Source organism: Odocoileus virginianus, chromosome 1, assembly GCF_023699985.2.
Source record: "Odocoileus virginianus isolate 20LAN1187 ecotype Illinois chromosome 1, Ovbor_1.2, whole genome shotgun sequence".
NCBI lineage: Eukaryota > Metazoa > Chordata > Mammalia > Artiodactyla > Cervidae > Odocoileus > Odocoileus virginianus.
In genome coordinates this window covers 49,344,933-49,362,302 of record NC_069674.1, presented here as the reverse complement: position 1 = coordinate 49,362,302, position 17,370 = coordinate 49,344,933, and the positions used below count along the sequence as shown (strand labels likewise).

The following is a 17,370-nucleotide window of genomic DNA, read 5'->3' as shown; positions in this document are numbered from 1 at the left end:
CAAGCCCTGAGCCACGACTTATATTTTGACCTTGACTCATGTTTGGCCTTACAAAGTTCTCAGCCTGTGGTCTGCACACTCTTCTCAGAGGTTTCTCCCTGAGTTTCCAAAAGGAGTAAGACTTTCCGCTGAGGGACACGTGCAGAGAATACAAAGGGCAGGAGCCCACCACCCTTGAAGCTTGACTGTTTTGGAGAGTCAAGATCGGTGAGAGATGGTTTGGGGTAATGAGAGGAAGGTGGACTGTGGAGTCAGACCAACCTGTGTGAATTGCAGTTTTGCCACTTACTAGGTGTGGTTGTTGGTTCATGGGGGTGTCAGGAATTCCAAAAGAGACACCAAGGATGGCTCCCGACCCTCCAGCATTTGCAAGTCCTCAAGCCACTGGTCTACCACACACTTTCTTAGCCACAATTTTATAGAATATTTGTAGCTTCCCTATAAATTATGTGATTGTATTTACTAATTTATAAATAAAGAAACAGAAGTTTCACCTGGGAAACTTGCTTAAGGTTTCAAGTAGCAGTAGTACCAGGGATTTAACAGTCCACATCTTGCTCTTTCCTCCGCACCACCGTGCTTAAATACCTGTGACGGCTGTGGAGCGGGAAGGATGGAATACTCCAGTTGCCCGCCAGACCTCAGCTACAAGTCTCCCCTCAGGGTGTGTATGTGTTGGTGGCGACAAATGTGGGTGGAGTGGTGGTGGCCAGTGTATTTGGCAGCACATCCAGTCCACACAGAAGAGTGTTTTCTAAAGGAAAGCAGAGTGCTTACAAGGAGGAGGAGGATGAGAAAAGCCTGGTGTGCAGACAGAAAGCAATAACAACCACAGCTTCTTCATTGTGCTTTTCTAAAACTAACATTAACTGTTTTGTTCCTTTGACTACATGCAACTGAAAAATGGAGAAAAGAATAACTATAGTCCTTTGAGTGGAAGGGAAGGTCAGGCTAGGATTTCAACATGTCCACAGATAATCCTCAGAGGGAATGATAGAGAGTCGGCAACTTGCCTCTCTTGACCTTCCTGCTAACAATTCTTTTTTTTTTTTTAATTTAGAATTTTAAACAGCTTAGGGAGCATTAGAAACTATTTCTGAAGGAACCAAAGTTTCCTTCAGAAAGGTCTTCAGCAAGTCCTTGGTTGCACTGACGATCAGAGTAAGCAAACAACAATAAATGTCACTTTTGCATTCAACTAGTTGATAGGGGATGAGAAGTTAAAACAATATTTAATGGAGGAAAGTAACTGTTAAACAGATTTGAGATAATGATTACCAAATGCAACTAATTCCAGGGAGAATGTTTTGGCTATGTTACAGAAATTGTTAAACAGAATCTTCATCTCTATCCCAGCTGTGTTGATTTCTACAAAAAGGGATGGCCTTATCCATGGGTTCTTTGTCTCCATCTTCCAGACCTGGGGAAGGCTCTTCTGTCCATTTATGGGAATCAAACTGTGGGAAGACAATCAGAATATAGCAATCAAACCATCTCCTGCCCTCACTAATAAGACTTGCCACTATTAGAGAGTTTCATGGCTATTACAAGTTAGGTTCTCCAGAAGCAGGTATTGAGGCAGACTTTAGGGTACAAGATGTTCATTGGGCATTAACACCCGAGAAAGGAAGGAGTAGGAAGCAGCATCGGTAGAGGAAGAGCCTGACAAACCTTGGCCAACCTGGGAGGGAGGTCCAAAGAGAGTAGTTTGCATCAGAGTATCTTACATCAGATGAAAATCATTGGCCTTTATACGCCCCCACCTCACTTAGTCACCAAATGTGGGATGCCCCAGGAAGGGCATCATTTTGGGAGAGGCTGTGCTATGCAGCTGAGGCAGACCCTGAAGGAGCTGACAGCTGGAGGCTGTCTGCTGACTGGATTTCCCACAGCTGGACCACAAGTCCATCCTTGAAGGAGGATCTGATGATGCATCTCTCTGTCTACACAAAGACCACCCAGATGGTGCAGTTGCAAGCTCTCAGGATTTGCAGGGGGCATAGGTGGGGGTGGTAGACAGCAGTAGGAGTTGGTGGTTTGCCTAAGACCACATAGGGTATTAGTCTTCCTTTGTTTGCATAATATACACTTTGACTTAAGCTGTCATGTCATTATGTCTTCTCTCTTCATTAGAAAGATGAATCCAGTCTTGTTTTTCAATTTACATCAAGATTCCAATATAGGAATAACAGATCTTTCAGGGGAAAAAAATAAAGAGTTGTTAGTATATATTTCCTTCTTACAATTATTTGTTACAGAATAAGGAATCACTCCAAAACTTACTGGCTTAACCCAACAACAATTTATTATTTCTCACAATTATGTGGGTGGAATGGGCTCAGCAAGGAGGTTTTTCTGATTGGGATAGTTCACACCTGCAGCTGCATTCAGCTGAGAGTTTGGCTAAAGCTGAAACATCCAAGTGAGTCTCTTCTCCTCTAGTGCTCTCTCCATATGACCTCTAACCATGCGGTGTCCTGGCCTAGACCTCACAGCATGGTGGCAGCCCTCCTAAATTGAGAAGCAAGAGATACCCATCCTTTTAAGGCCAGGGCTCAAAAATCCCAGACTATTGTTTCCATTGCATCATCTTGGTCAAAGCAAATCACAGAGCAAGGCGAGATTCCTCTTGCTAACAAGAATGGCAAAGAACTTGGGATCATCCCTTTCCATTACCTTTTCCTAATCCAGTATGTCTCAACCTTTGCAAATATAGATTCCCAAGGCCTGTTTCCAGATATTCTGACTTTATTGTTCTAGGGTTAAGACCTGAGCTTATTTAAGCTTATTGAGCTTATTTATATTTAAGCTTCTTAGGGAATTTAATATGCAGCTGGTTTGGGGACATAAACTGTATGTCTTTTGTTCCTTTATTGATACTGAAATGGCTCCCATCTATCTCACAGGAATCCTGTGTGGCTTATGTTTGGATAAACTTCTGTTTTGATACCTAAAAGAATGAAAAGAAAGTGAAGTCGCTCAGTCGTGTCCGACTCTTTGCGACCCCATGGACTGTAGCCCACCAGGCTTCTCTGTCCATGGGATTCTCCAGGCAAGAATACTGGAGTGGGTTGCCAGTTCCTTGGTGCTCTAAATCCTGACCTATTTTACTTACTTACCAGCCAACCAGAAACCTGAGAACATAGTTTCACTCTTAACAAACCAGCCATTGATCTGAAGCATCACATTTAGAAAAGTGTCTTCTAGTCAACAATATTTACTGATGTGGCTCTGATTCTCTGAAATCCTCAGCCAAAACCTTAAACTAAATTTTAAACCTCAGTTCCCTGCCGTGTATTGTAGGTTGACAAGTGGTCTTTGTTCTCTCAAAACACTGATAGACTATTGGTAATTTAGACTCATTGAAAAACTCTTTTATTTACTCAAAACATTAGCTTCCTTTTCCCAGCAGCATTCTGCCCTAGACCGAAACGATGTGGTCCTCATGTGCGGTGTCTTCAGATAGTAGTGCGTTCTTATTACTTTCCAGCAAGGATACAACTAAGTCAAGCAGGGTCTCCTGTAAACATCATCCAGAGAGTTCTCAGCAAGGATGTCCACCAGTCACAGTTTGTTTCTGGATATTAATTATTGATCCAATAATATATTAGATAGATATGTTCTGTGCCAAAGCAAAAATAAAATTGCAGTGATTTAGACTGAAGCCTTATCAGGAGTAAACTTAATGCTTCCTATTTAGGTTATTTAATAGATTGCCAACCTGGGGTGAGGCTTTTTGGTTAGGATTTAAGAGGTCAGTGAACTTATAAAGGGGAAAAATTGCATCTTTATTTTCACTAACCTCTAACTGGAACATCATTTCCTCCTATTATGAATTATGAAATTTAGCATTTCCTTCCATTATGAATGTAGGCAACAAACCACAGCAGTATTAGCAGTGCCTTTGACTTTGTCACCATAGAAAGCAGAGATAGTTTCATATCAAATACAGATGCTGTTGCAAATAGCTAGAAACAATGCTTATGCCTAAAGTTATAGAAGATAACTTCTATAAACAAGTTGCTCTTCTGTTATGTGTTCATATAGAAGGACATATGTTGATGTGTCACAAATTCATGTTTAACTGTTATTTTGTTTTGTGGTTTTTAATATTTATTTGTATTCATTTTATTTATTTGGCTGCACTGGGTCTTAGGTGTGGCATGTGGGATCTAGTTCCCTAACCAGGGATCAAACCCAGAACTCCTGCACTGGGAGCGCAGAGTTTTAACCACTGGACCACCAGTGAAGTTCCATGTTTAACTGTTTTGATAATGTCAATCTATAACTTTAATTTGTAATCTATAATACGTATGGCATCTGGTCCCATCACTTCATGGGAAACAGATGGGGAAACAGTGGAAACAGTGTCATACTTTATTTTTTGGGGCTCCAAAATCACTGCAGATGGTGATTGCAGGCATGAAATTAAAAGACGCTTACTCCTTGGAAGGAAAGTTATGACCAACCTAGCCCTACCTAGGTACCTAGGTACCTAGCTACCTAGACAGCGTATTGAAAAGCAGAGACATTACTTTGTCAACAAAGGTCCATCTAGTCAAGGCTATGGTTTTTCAAGTGACCCTGAAGTATACAGATTAAGAGAGTGGATACTGTGTTAGACCTGGATTAGCTCCTAGCTCCACCACTTACTAACTGTGTGACCTTGGGCAAATTACTTAACCTCTCTCAGAAGTTCCTCATCATAATATTAATACCTAATTCTCTTGCAGAAGCACTCATTATCAGGATTAATTAAGATAATGCTTATGTATTCCTTGACACTCTGGCACCTAGTAAGCATGTAATAAATATTCATTTTATTGTCTTTATTGGCCTCTCCTAGCATGAATCTGTTTTCACAGAACAAGAAGCTCCCCCAGCCCCATCTAATACAGTCCTTATGAAATACTATGTCTTAAAGGCTCAGATGATGAAATGGGGTATTAGTCATCAGACAGACCTAGAAATATTTTCTCTGTATCTAGTGTTCACTTTATTGTAACATGGAAACAGTCTTGATGAGAGATGGAAGAAGTGGAGGGGCCTGCACATTTTGTTCATGGCAGTCTAACAACAGTATATGAAAGTTGCTAAATTGAGTGATGAGATGTTTCTAAAGCATTTGAGTCCCTTCTAGTTTAACAGTGATCTGAAACATCCCTGTTGACAGTAAATGAAGCATCCAGCCTTTGTTTTTTTTTCACCCCACTTATACTGAGTTTCTAACATACAGAAACAGGGAAGAAGGGGAATATAGGAGCTTAGATTTAGAGAATAAAAATAATCTAGCAAAACAAAACAAAAAATGTTTGGCAACTTCTTGCTCTTCTGCTCTCCAGCATGGAGATGTGGGTATTTATTTTTGTTCCTCTGTTTATTATTATTATTTTTTTTTATGCAGCAACTGGAGTCCCAAGGTTTCCATTCTGGTACCAGTTCGGTCTTCTTGGAGCCGCTTGCCAGAAGGGGACTTCCCACTTTTGGATTTGTTTTGTTCAATTGCTTCTCCATATTCTCCCCATTTACCCTGTTTAGACATATGGTCCATTTCATTATCTCTGTGTTGGGCAGAAGGAAAAAGCACAACAGAGAACATGTTAAATTTCTTATGGATTTATTTTTATGAGTTTGGCAGTATCAGTAGGTGGGTTTTTTCTTTTCTTTTTTAATTAAAAGTTGAAGAATCACCAAAAATATGCATTATACTTGTATAAGATCAAACAATGATAAATGACTAGCCCTGTGCTTACCAGTCATTTAGGAAATGTAGCATTACCAGCAGCCCACCCTCCCAATCCCATTCTCTTCCCTCACTGGAAGTGAGGTTTACCTGGAGGTAAACCACTGCCCTGCATTTTGTTTCTACCATCCTTTTAAAAAAATTTACAGTTTTACTACAGACAAACATCTCCATAAACAATATTTTACTTTTCGTGTTTAGTTTTACATAAAAAGAATTCTTCTGTATGTATTTTGCAACACTGTACTTTTGCTCTTCAGAATTTTGAGATTCACCCATGTTGATATGTTCAGGATTGTGCTTTATTCCTTTTCACTGCTGCGTAGTTTTCTGTGGTATGATTACATCATCCATCCATGCCACTGTTGGTGGGCACTTGGGTTGTTTCCAGCTTTCTGTTACTATAAATATTGCTGCTATGAACAGTATTGCTGCACATATCTCCTTGGGCCTGCATGCTAGAGTTTCTCTTAAGAATAACGTGTAGAGGTAGAACAGATGATTTAACAGGGTTTGAACCTCTTTAGCTTCCTTAGATAACACCAAACTGTTTTCCCAGTTGATTATATTCTTGCCAGTAATATACAAGAGTTCTGATTATTCCACTGTATCACCAACTCCTGGACTTATCTCTGGGCATCTTTCACCTGAGCTTGTGAAGTGGAAAGGGGCCTTAACGTCCTTTTCCATGCCTAACATTCATAGTCTAGCTTCCTTTTCTCTTGCTCTCTTTCCCATATTCTTCTCTGGCTATCATCAATTAAAAGACTGTAGCATCCACACCCAGTAAAAGTATGGAATGGGCGTGTCATGTCGAAGTCTTGGTGCTCCTCTAGTTGGGAGATGCAGTTTTCTTTTTCAATGACCTGGGTTGATGTTGGTTATTAAAATACCCAGCTTAAAACAATTAGAAATTTAGTCCTTCAGCACCTTTTCGCCTCAGCTTACCAACAGTGACTTAGTATAAGAAGCAACTAATAAAAGAGACATTTCAACGTATGTCTGGATTTGCAGGCAAGCGCTGGACTACAGGGAGAAAAATCTGAATCCTTTTCTAACACTTCCATCACTTTTCCACAAAGAACAAGGAAATGGTTTAGCCAGTTGCTTTGCTGTGTCTCTTACCAGGAAATTAAGAACAGTGATTGGCAGATACGACTCACCCCATTCTTTAGCTGGCCTTTCTCGAATTTGGTTTATCGTACCCTTCTTGCTGACTTGATTTTACTCACTCCCTAGTGCTTGACACAGAAACCACAAAGAACTTCTTGAAAAACGCGGATTTTATACAAAACAGTTAGAAAACCTACAGCATTTTGGAGGACATAAAAAAATGGCTACATTACATTATGATTTCTTAAATAAAACAGTGGTATTTTAAGAAAAGGCCCAAATTTTGAACACATATTCAGGAACACTCTGAATATGTGTTTTAATTGTTGTTTAAACTTTTTCCTTTTAAAATAGCCTCCTTAGCTGGTCTTAACTAGTCTTCTTCCTCTCCAACCTACCCTTCTCTTTGTGCTTTTTCCAAAATGCAAGTCCGATCCAGTTTTATCCTTGTCTAAAATCTCTAACTCCCTGAAGAATGAAGTCCCAACCCGATACACACAGAAGTAAAGCTGCTTGATCTGGACTCTGCTTCCTTCCCCAACCTGGACTCTCCCTCTCCCTGTTTCTTAATTAGAATCCGGAAAAACAAAGCGAAACACGTTATAGTTCCCCAAACATACCTTACTATTTTGTCAGCCAGTAATTCCCATGCGATTCCCTCTGCTTTTCATATCAGGCCCTCTTCCTCCTCCAACTGCCTGGAAAACCCCTATTTGCCTTTCAGAGCTAAACGCCAGCATCACCTCTAGGAAGCGCTTCTCCCAGATTCCTTCTCCTCTGCATCTCTATGTACAGCTCCTGGTGCAGGTACCCCACTGGGGTTTCATTTGCCTTTCTCCCCTATTTGACATGGAGCTCCTTGAAGATGGGGGATAGTATCTGATTTATGTTTGTAGCAAGCCCCTTAGTAAATTTCAGTGAATTAGAATTAAAATCAAGTTGGCCCCTACCTTATGCCCACACCCCTCTCACTACTGTGTGTATTCAAATACTACAGTTCTCAAGGAATGTAACAGTGGCTCACCACTGTACACACCAGAATTTCTTCTAGGAAATAGACTAGACATGCTGAGATAATGAATAGTTCAAAACAATTCCCATCAAGCGAAAGGATGCATTGTTTATGTCCGCCGAAGACTATTTCCTTTCTGTGTTACATAAAAGAAAAAGGGAGAAATATTCTGGGAAACAAAAATTTATGGAAGGAGTTGTAGAAGTTTCATTATCTCAGTGGCTGCCTAGTGTGTCCTCTCCAAAAAAAATTGAATTCTCGGTATTTGATAATTTTTTTTCCCTTTTCTTAAACACACACACACACACACACACACACACACACACACACACACAGCTTGCTTCCTGAAAACAAAGGAAATAATAAACAATAGCAACTCCCAATTTTACTCTGATTATTTGCCAAGAGTCAGTTTAGTTCATGTGATTCTATTTCATTAGAGAGGACTGATTAGCATAAAAAGAATGCTTCTAAATTAAGCTACCCAAATATGCACTTAGTTAATACTCAGGGAGCTAATTTACTGTATTATTTAAAATACAAATTGGAGAGCAGAGCTATTTGCTGAGGTATAACAGCTAAGCAATGATGCATAATTTTCTCTTAGCTGCTGAGGTTTTTTTTTTAATAACCTATTGAAATTTAACAGAGAACCATTTCATTATGGAAAGTGAATAAATACTAAGAAGGCTAACATTTAAAGTATTATCCACACATGGAGAATGGTTTTAAAAATTAATGATATTTGAGGAACAAAGAGGGAATTGGGGTTTGCTTTTTAAACAGTAACTTTTTGTTGTTCTAATTTGAAGTGTAACCAGATTTACTTATCTGGTTGCTTATAGGAACCAAGTTGCTTATGGGAATATTAAATGGAGCCAACATGGTACAACGTGGAGTTGGGTAGAGAAATGAAGGAACAAAATAAGGTTGTGTTGCAATATTGCTGCGTTGTCAGCTGGACTAAGGGCACTATTTTTGCCTTGCCCTCTTTGGTTTATCAGTAAAGACGGTGTAGATTGGAAGCAGGCAAGTATTAATATTCTTGTTGTTGTTCAGTTGCAAAGTCGTGTCCGACTCTTTTTGCAACCTCATAGACTGTGGCCCACCAGGTTCCTCTGTGGGTTGCCATTTCCTTTTCCAGAGGATCTTCCCAACCCAGGGATCGAACCCATGTCTCCTGCATTAGTAGACAGATTCTTTACCACTGGGCCACCAGGGAAGTCCATTAATATTCTTACCTTCTTGCAAAATATTTGAAACCCAGCCCATCTGAGTCTAAGTATCAGAGAACCAATGGTCTGAGGTAAACTAGCTTGGAAAGGAAGGGAGTTGCTGATCTCTAGTGCTTGCTGATTTCCATGGTGTAAGTTGTCCCACCATGGCTGATTTCAGGGTACCAACATGATGTCACTGAATGTGGAGTAGATCAGCAATGTGCTTATTAATCCAACCTCCTGAGCCAGTGGAAAAGAACTTCAGTGCACTACTGCTGGAGCCGACCTGCACTGCTGTTTGCAGGAAGCCAAATTTTGGCAAGTTGGCTGGCCCTTGTTTCTACGTTACCCAGCAGACAGTGAGTCAGGATCTAAGTCCTCACACCACTCCTGGCAGAGAGCATTTGCTGCTCCAACCTCTGCGCTCTCCTCTACACTCAGTCTCTCCTCCAAAGGAAACTACAAACTGTAGCTCATACAGTTAGATATTGAGTAAGGTAATTAATGAACTGGATTGTGCTTTTTATTCCCTTGTGGATATCAGGTATAAAAACTGGACATGAAGGAAGTAAAGTTTTGATTACTTTTTAACTGCATCAAATCCCGTGTTATAAAGTGTGTTCTTAAAAGGAAAAAAAAAACAGTGGCTTTTTGCCATTCTGCTAAGACAAGTAAGGTCTTGCTTGCTTGACATTTCTGCGTGGAGAGAAAAGGGTGTTTGGCATTGCATGTGGTGAAAGGGGGTGGAGGGAATGAATGGGATGGATCCTGGTGTTGGCAGGCTTAAGGAATATAGTTTGCTCTAGACAGGTAAGCATATTGACAAAGGTTTGTAGACAGGTAAGCATATTGACAAAGGTTTGTAGACAGGTAAGCATATTGACAAAGGTTTGTAGACAGGCAAGCATATTGACAAAGGTTTGATTTCATATTTAAGTTGCTTTCTTACTTTAATTGGGACCTTCTTTTCCACGGAAGGAAGGAGTCATAGCATGGAAATAAAAGAAGCCTAGAAGAGAAATATATCCCTTCCTAAAGAAAATACTGTGATGTATCTTTCTGAAAAAGTATAGTAATGAAGTTTACAGTTCTTAGTAACTTCTAATCTTTCTCTGCTCTTAAAAGGAAAACATACTCCTTTGACTATAAAAATTCAGATAATGATACTATGATAACCTTTGGTTGAGTGCTTATTATTTGCCTATATGCTACGTGGTACGAGCTTAATATGCATCTGTGGACTGAATGCCATGGGATATTTTATATGCATTGTTTCTCTGAATTCTCACAGCAAGCGTAGTTTTCTTAAGGTGACTAATCATTCCAGATTTCAGCATTAGCACTAAAGGTTCTATGCTGCTAATAACTTCTCAGTCCTGGCTAAACTGAGACAACTGGTCGCCTTAATTCCTATCTCCATTTTACAGATGGGAAAATAGGGATAGTTAATCATTGTGCCCAAGTCACAGAGCTAGGCTCAAACCTAGATCTGCTGACTCATGATTCCATGACCTTAAATTTTTATTGTTGTTCTTAATAGTGACATTGATTTGGCACATGCTATTAGTGTGTCATAATGAAAAGTGAAAATCCTAAATTATGATTCTGTTTCAAATGATTAGGTTAGATGGTGCACCTGGAAAGCACCTTGGAACTGTAGGTAGCATCAAAGTTATGTATTGACTACTCTAGAAATGATGCCACTGCTGTGGCTACATTGAGGTCAGCTAAAGCACCTTTTCGCCCCAATAATCATTTGCTACAGTAGAACTTACAGTGGTAAATGTGAAGGAGTCTTCCCAGAGTGTTGTGGGATCAACACTGAGCCTTGATCTTGGCTTTTTTTCTTTTATTGAAAGCGACTTGCCTCACTCTTTTATTATGAGGTGGCTGCTAGCAAGTTTTGGCTTATTTTTTTATTCTTATTTCCAAGTACCTTTTCTTTTTAGTATACATTTTATTTCAATGCCTATTTATTTAATTTATACTCAGAGTTAATGTCTGAAAGTGAAAAGGTAAGCATTTGTAAATGTGGAATGGAATAAAAGTAATAAAAGAACTTTAATGTAAGTCAGAAACAAACAAGATGATCTTGAGTGTCTCCATTAATCTGTAGTAGAAAACAAGGATTAGAAATCTGTCCTCTTTAAAATAAATAAATAAAATTCTAAAAAAAATAATTCTCTGTATAATTTGAGCTTACTGAATCCTTAATTTTAAGGTATTTATTAGAATAAATTCCTTTAAAGTGAAAAAAAATGCTGAACTGCTGATGAGAAATGGCAGAAGGACTTTGTAGCTGTGGATGAAATCTTAAATTTTGATTTTTGGAACCAAGTGGGGGAAGGTAGGTAGGACTTAAATCAAGACACCCAAGCTCCAGCCTGACACTGTCACTCACAAGCTGTAGGGCCTGAAGTCAGGCACCAAAACCTCCTCTGTGAATTGGAGGAAGAGAGGGAAATTAATCTGGATGAATTCTCAGGTTCTCATGCTCTACTGCATGAAGTGGTGAGGGTGGTGTTAGCCATTTGCCTCATGGTGATGTCAGGAAGATGTGTTCTAAAGTCAGGGTTGGCCAACTCTGCCTCTCTGCCTGTTTTTCTATGGCACACAAGCCAAATTTGGGTTTTATATCTTTTAATGTTTGAAAAAAATATATGATTTTTGTTTCACATAACAGTTGTGTGGAGTTCTAATTTCAGTGTCCATAAATAAAGTTTTATTGGCACACAGCCACAGTCATCCAAAAAAAGAAAGAAATCTGTCCTCTTTTACCTGCCTCCCGACCTGCTTTGGCCGTGTGCCTCTTGGTTAATAACATCACTTCTTGCAAAGCTGCATGTTTCAGAAGCCTGGAATGGGAAGGATGTTCATGTGTTAGGGAGCGGGGGGAGGGTTTTTCACTTAACTTTATACCTGATTAATCACTAATTTTTCAGGTTCAACCCCAACATCCCTCTTCTCTCCCCTTCTTACCACCTCTCCTTTACATCATTTCTCATCTGAACAGCTAGTCTCCTAACTTGCCTCCTTGCCCCAGTATCATTTCCTTCAAACCAGCCCCCTCAGTGGCTATGAAGTCATCTTCCTTTAATGCAGATCTGAGCATATCACTATTCTGCTTAAAACTCTCGAGGATATCCCCAGAATAGGCAACAAAAACATAGAAACCAAAAGTAGGTTAGTGATTGTCAGAGGCTGGCAGGGAGACAGGAATGGAAACTGATTGCTAATGGGTACAGGTTTCCTTTGTAGTGATGAAAATATTCTGCAACTGGATAGTGCTGATTGTTGCTCAACATTGTGAATATATTAAACGCTACTGAATTGTTCACAGTAAAATGGTTAGAATGGTAATTTTATGTTATGTGTATTTTAACACACACACAAATCCTGTATGAAAAGGTCGGTGGATCCCAGCAGCATGTCATATGGGGTTTATCTGTTCAACTGTTCCTTCTGCTTTTCTTCTAATTCTTCATAACTGGAACTCCTTTCAGATTATTGCATGTGCAGTACAGTTTCATGCCCCCTGCTTTTGAACTCAAGTTTCCTGTCTTTACTGCATCTTTTTCCCCCTCCCCACCCACCACTGTCTGTCCAGTGATCTGCTCCTCCTTGACCCCCCTTGAAGTCTCCCATGACACATATGTGTCAACACACCCATTGTGAATTTCCCCTTATATTTCATCTCAAAAGGCACAACTGAGAAATCTTGATTGCCAGGTCCATGTTTCTAGTTCCATGGAGAATCATATTCTTTTCTAAAACATAAAGTGGAATGAAGCTTTAAAGTGTTTTGTATAACCCTTTTAAAATTCATGACATCTGGAACACATGAGTTTAGCAGTTTCAGTTCTAATGTGAAAGAACCCAAAATATCCAGTTTCTGGTGATGAGACCATTTCTATCCAGGGAGCCTCAAGATTAGTCGTGTCACATTTAAATATATAATCATGGCCCTGTCACATCTTTTTACACACCTCTAAAAACTCTGGAGTGGTTTGTGTCCTTGATTTGTGAGTGGTGAGTGGCTTGGCTATTACAACAGAGTGATTTATTTTTTCAGCACTCATAAATTCATTTTTGAGTTTAACTTCAGGAAAATGCTACATGGAAATCTGCTAGAGAACATACTTTGAGAATTTTGTGTCATGTGAAAAAGACTTTGTTCTTAAATGAGCTTTTCTTTCCAATCTTAATGACACCGTTTATGATGTCATTTGGTCATTACATACGGCAGCTCAGAATTGGATCAAGGATCAGGCAAGTCATTGAGAATAAGAATTATAACACCTAACCCCTGTCATCTCTTCTTTGCCACTTGATTATCATGGCTGTAGAAGGGTGTGTGTGTGTGTGTGTGTGTGTGTGTGTGTGTGTGTGTGTAAACACCAGGAGAACAGATGATTAGGAAAAAATACACTAAGGTGAGGTCATTAGTAGATGTTAAACAGATTTTTGTGTTTTCCCTTGATGTAAAAACAGAACAACCTGTCACAAAATAGGAAGTTCTTTTAAATAGAGGTCCTCAAAGAATATCTTTGGACCAACAGCACCAGCATTATTTTGCAATTCTTAGAAGTGCAAATTCTTAGACCCTGACTGGGACCTTCAGAACTGGGAGGTCTAGGGGTGAGAACCTAGCAATTTACTTTAAAAGCTTGGGTATTTTTATTCCCCTTTAGGTTTGAGAATGACTGTTTTAAACAACTCCCTTAAACCAAGATTTTTATGCTAATGTAGGAACACAATGTTCTAGGTTAGTTATGTTGGTTATATGAATTTTGATCTTACATTTTGAGTAGAGATAATTATTGGAAGAATAATTACAACAGCTAATATTTCTCAAGAACCCTCCCAGGCCAGACACTGTCTGTGTTCCATGGATATCATTCCTTTAATTCCTTTTACAACTATCCCAGGACATAATATTTCATTCCCTATTGTACCGTTAAGAAAACTGAAACACAGAGACGTTAGTTTCTTGCCCAAGATCACACAGTTTGCTGTGCCTCTGGTCACGCTCCTGTGCTCCGACTCCCGAGCCCAGGCCGTGAAGCACTGTGCTAGCCCTCCATGAGCAGTAGCCCTGGACGGGGAGGGAGGCAGGATGACCTTTAGCTCTTGAGTATTCAGTTTCTTACTGTTCTGGACGATTGCTGCAAAACTCATTTCCAGCTGAAGCAGCTGGGTTTTGTCATAAACACGACTTCATTAAGTGTCCTCAGCTGAGCTGAAGTTGCATGAAAATTGCTCATCTGATTCCTGCCAAGGCTGGAGGACTGGATGGGAAGCCACAGGAGGAGAATTCTAGCCTGGGGTCGTGGGGGGCAGCAGAAGTCTTCCTCCAGGGTCACGTGCATGGGCTCCTGTCACAGATGTGTTCACTTTTGGTCTGTGACAAAGAGGGGGACGTGCTGGATTTCCAAATGCAAGCTGAAAGACAAATGTAGATGGACGTTGCTGTCTTAGCAGCAAGGCACAGCTGACTGCTGGTGGAGGGTAGCATGAAGCAGTTGTCTCCAAAGGCCAATGAGGGGTAAGTCCGATCCCATAGTCCTTAACTATCTCAAAGTATGCGGAGAGGTGGGTGAAACATTCTGTGACCAAGCCATAAAGTTCCCTTCACAGTAAGAAATTATTGTGAAAGTACTGGAATTTGATTTAAAACACTAGTGTTTAGGTCAGAAGCCAGGGTTCTAGCTACTTCCCCTACTTAACAATTGTATAACCTGGTTGTTGTTGTTGAGTCACTCACTAAGTTATGTCCGACTCTGCGACCCCATGGACTGTAGCCCGCCAAGCTCCTCTGTCCATGGGATTCTCCAGGCAAGAATACTGGAGTGGGTTGCCATTTCCTTCTCCAGGGGATCTTCCCAACCCAGGGATCAAACCCACATCTCCTGCATTGCAGGCAGATTCTTTACTGTCTGAGCCACCAGAGAATCCCATTGTATGTCAATTTTACACAAAATTTGGGGATAAGTATACTGACATTCCCATCTTACTCTGAAATGTGTCAAAAAGATAAGATGAGGTAATAGATAGGCAGTGAGATGCAGCTGTAAGTAAATGAGTAAAGTGTTAACAAGAGTATCTAAATGGTGTGTATATGAAATTCTTTCAAATCTGCTATATGTTTGAAACTGTTTCATAATAAAATCTTGGAAAAAATAGAATGTTCTAACTTTTTGCTGCTCAAAAAAATTTTAGGCCTTTAAAAATTTCAGATGTCAAGGAGTTTTCTTTTGTTGTTGTTTTAATTCTTTTGAGACTCAAAATATCTCCTTTATTACTGGTAAGGACTAAGGTAGAAGGTGTAGTTAAGGTAGAAGGTGTAACTTAGTGTGAAGGCCAATGGACCAGCTCACTGAACAGCAGAATTAGGTACATTTCTCTACCTAGTTGCAACCAGAGCTGGTCTGGGGTAGGTCTCTCAACTTCAGGGCCCTAACAAGGTAAGAATTATAGCACAGCATGGAGAAGCAGACAGCTCCCTCCTAAGAAGAAAGAGACAAGGAAGAATTTTCCAGTTTCATACACATGAAAGATGGATGCAATTTAGTATAAAATCAAATAACTACACAATCTTAAAACTTTCTTACCTTAAGGTACCTATTATTAATGCTATCAAAAGCAGACAATCAACATATCCAAAAGCATGAACTGATATACTATGTTCTTTATTTAATGTGAGCTTTAAGAATATTTTAATCCACATTAAAAGTTTCCATGTATTTAGAATATCCAGTTTTCTAAATTTCAGTTTTTCTTCTGTTTTTCTTCTTTAAGGTAATTGTTCGAGGTGGAGGCCACATTTTGCCCTATGACCAGCCTCTGCGAGCTTTTGACATGATTAATCGATTCATTTTTGGAAGAGGATGGGATCCTTATTGATGGATAAGCTGCTTTCCTAAAGGAGACCATCATGGCTTTTAATCTTTGAAAAGAAAATTTTCAAGACAGAAAATGTTACATAAATAAGAAAATTATCTTCTTAAAACTGCAAAATGTTCCTCATCAATAAAAATTATCCTTAAAACAAATGAGGCTCTGTTTTGGGGGAGAGATGGTTCATTACAAAATTAACTGTAAGAAAATGTTGTGCATGAGTGAGAATTACATCATTTATCTTAACGGGTACAAAGAATGGATTCTGAGACACCAATTCAGATAGAAATGGATAAATAAATGGGATGTTGGGGCCTTGAATAAGAATTTTAAATTCCTTCTCTAATGATGTGAAAAGTGCAATAAATGGAGTTGTAACTATCTTGTTCTGTAAATAACAGAAAAGTTTATCATACCATGTATCTGAAGGTATTGCATAAATATTAGATAAGGACATCTGAATTATCATTCCAAATATAAGATGTACTTATAATAGTGGTGAGGAAGAGACTTCAGAATGTAGAAAGTCTTAGCAAGAACGGTGGTGTGCAATTCTTTGAACTAAAAATCTTATATGTAAAAGAAATAATGTATCTGTACCTACTTATTGATGATAAGCAAAGAATCTTATTCAGAGAACATACTAAATCTTTGCCTATTCTTTCTTTGTTTTCTTTGTTTTTTTTTTAGTTCATAGGTTCATTTTAAGTATGCACATTTATCAAACAGCCTGCAGGCCATATTAGTTATGAGCTGTTTTTACTTTGAGTTTTAAATTCTGTTCTTCTTTAGCCAAATAAGGAAAAACCTAATTTTGTATAATTGTTGGAATATAAAAAAATGAGATCCTCTTGCATCAAAATGCATTTATAAATATGCATACGTTAGTAACTTTCCAACTAAAATACTACCATCTCGGCACACCTTTTCTATTTATACATTTATACATCACATGCTCACATCTCTAATTCCACAGCACATTTGCCTTTTTCCACATCATTTCCCCCTCATATTACCCGTCTATGAATTGGCTCACTGGGGAACTTAAATTTTAAAAAGTCAAAGCCTGTTCTAGCTGTAAATATTTTATTGAGTTCTTTTAATATCTCATTTCATTCAGGATTGAGATTTTCCTTTTTTAAATATACATGTTGTTCGTTGTGCCCACATACTATAAGACCTCAAATGGAACATTCTCATCAAAAACAAATTTTTATTATTGCAGAGAATAACCTGGAGGAAGTGTGCACAAAGTTTTACATATAGCACCACCAGCAAGTTAAAATTGTTGCATTTGGTCCCAATAACATGTGATGGAAAGGGCACCAGCTGGGTATGAGAGACCTAGAATCTCATCCCAGGCATGTCACACGTGCAATGGATGTTTT

General features: G+C 39.1%; 1 protein-coding gene across 1 annotated transcript in view; it reads left to right on the top strand.

Annotated features, from left to right (window-relative positions):
• The window catches only part of CPVL (carboxypeptidase vitellogenic like), a 118,901-nt gene extending 102,280 nt beyond the window's left edge, over nucleotides 1–16,621 (top strand). Inside the window, 1 exon segment of the mRNA XM_020892492.2 lies at nucleotides 15,884–16,621. Coding sequence (XP_020748151.2) covers nucleotides 15,884–15,988 — 105 coding nt within the window. The 3' untranslated portion in view covers nucleotides 15,989–16,621.
• The last annotated feature ends 749 nt before the right edge of the window (nucleotides 16,622–17,370 follow it).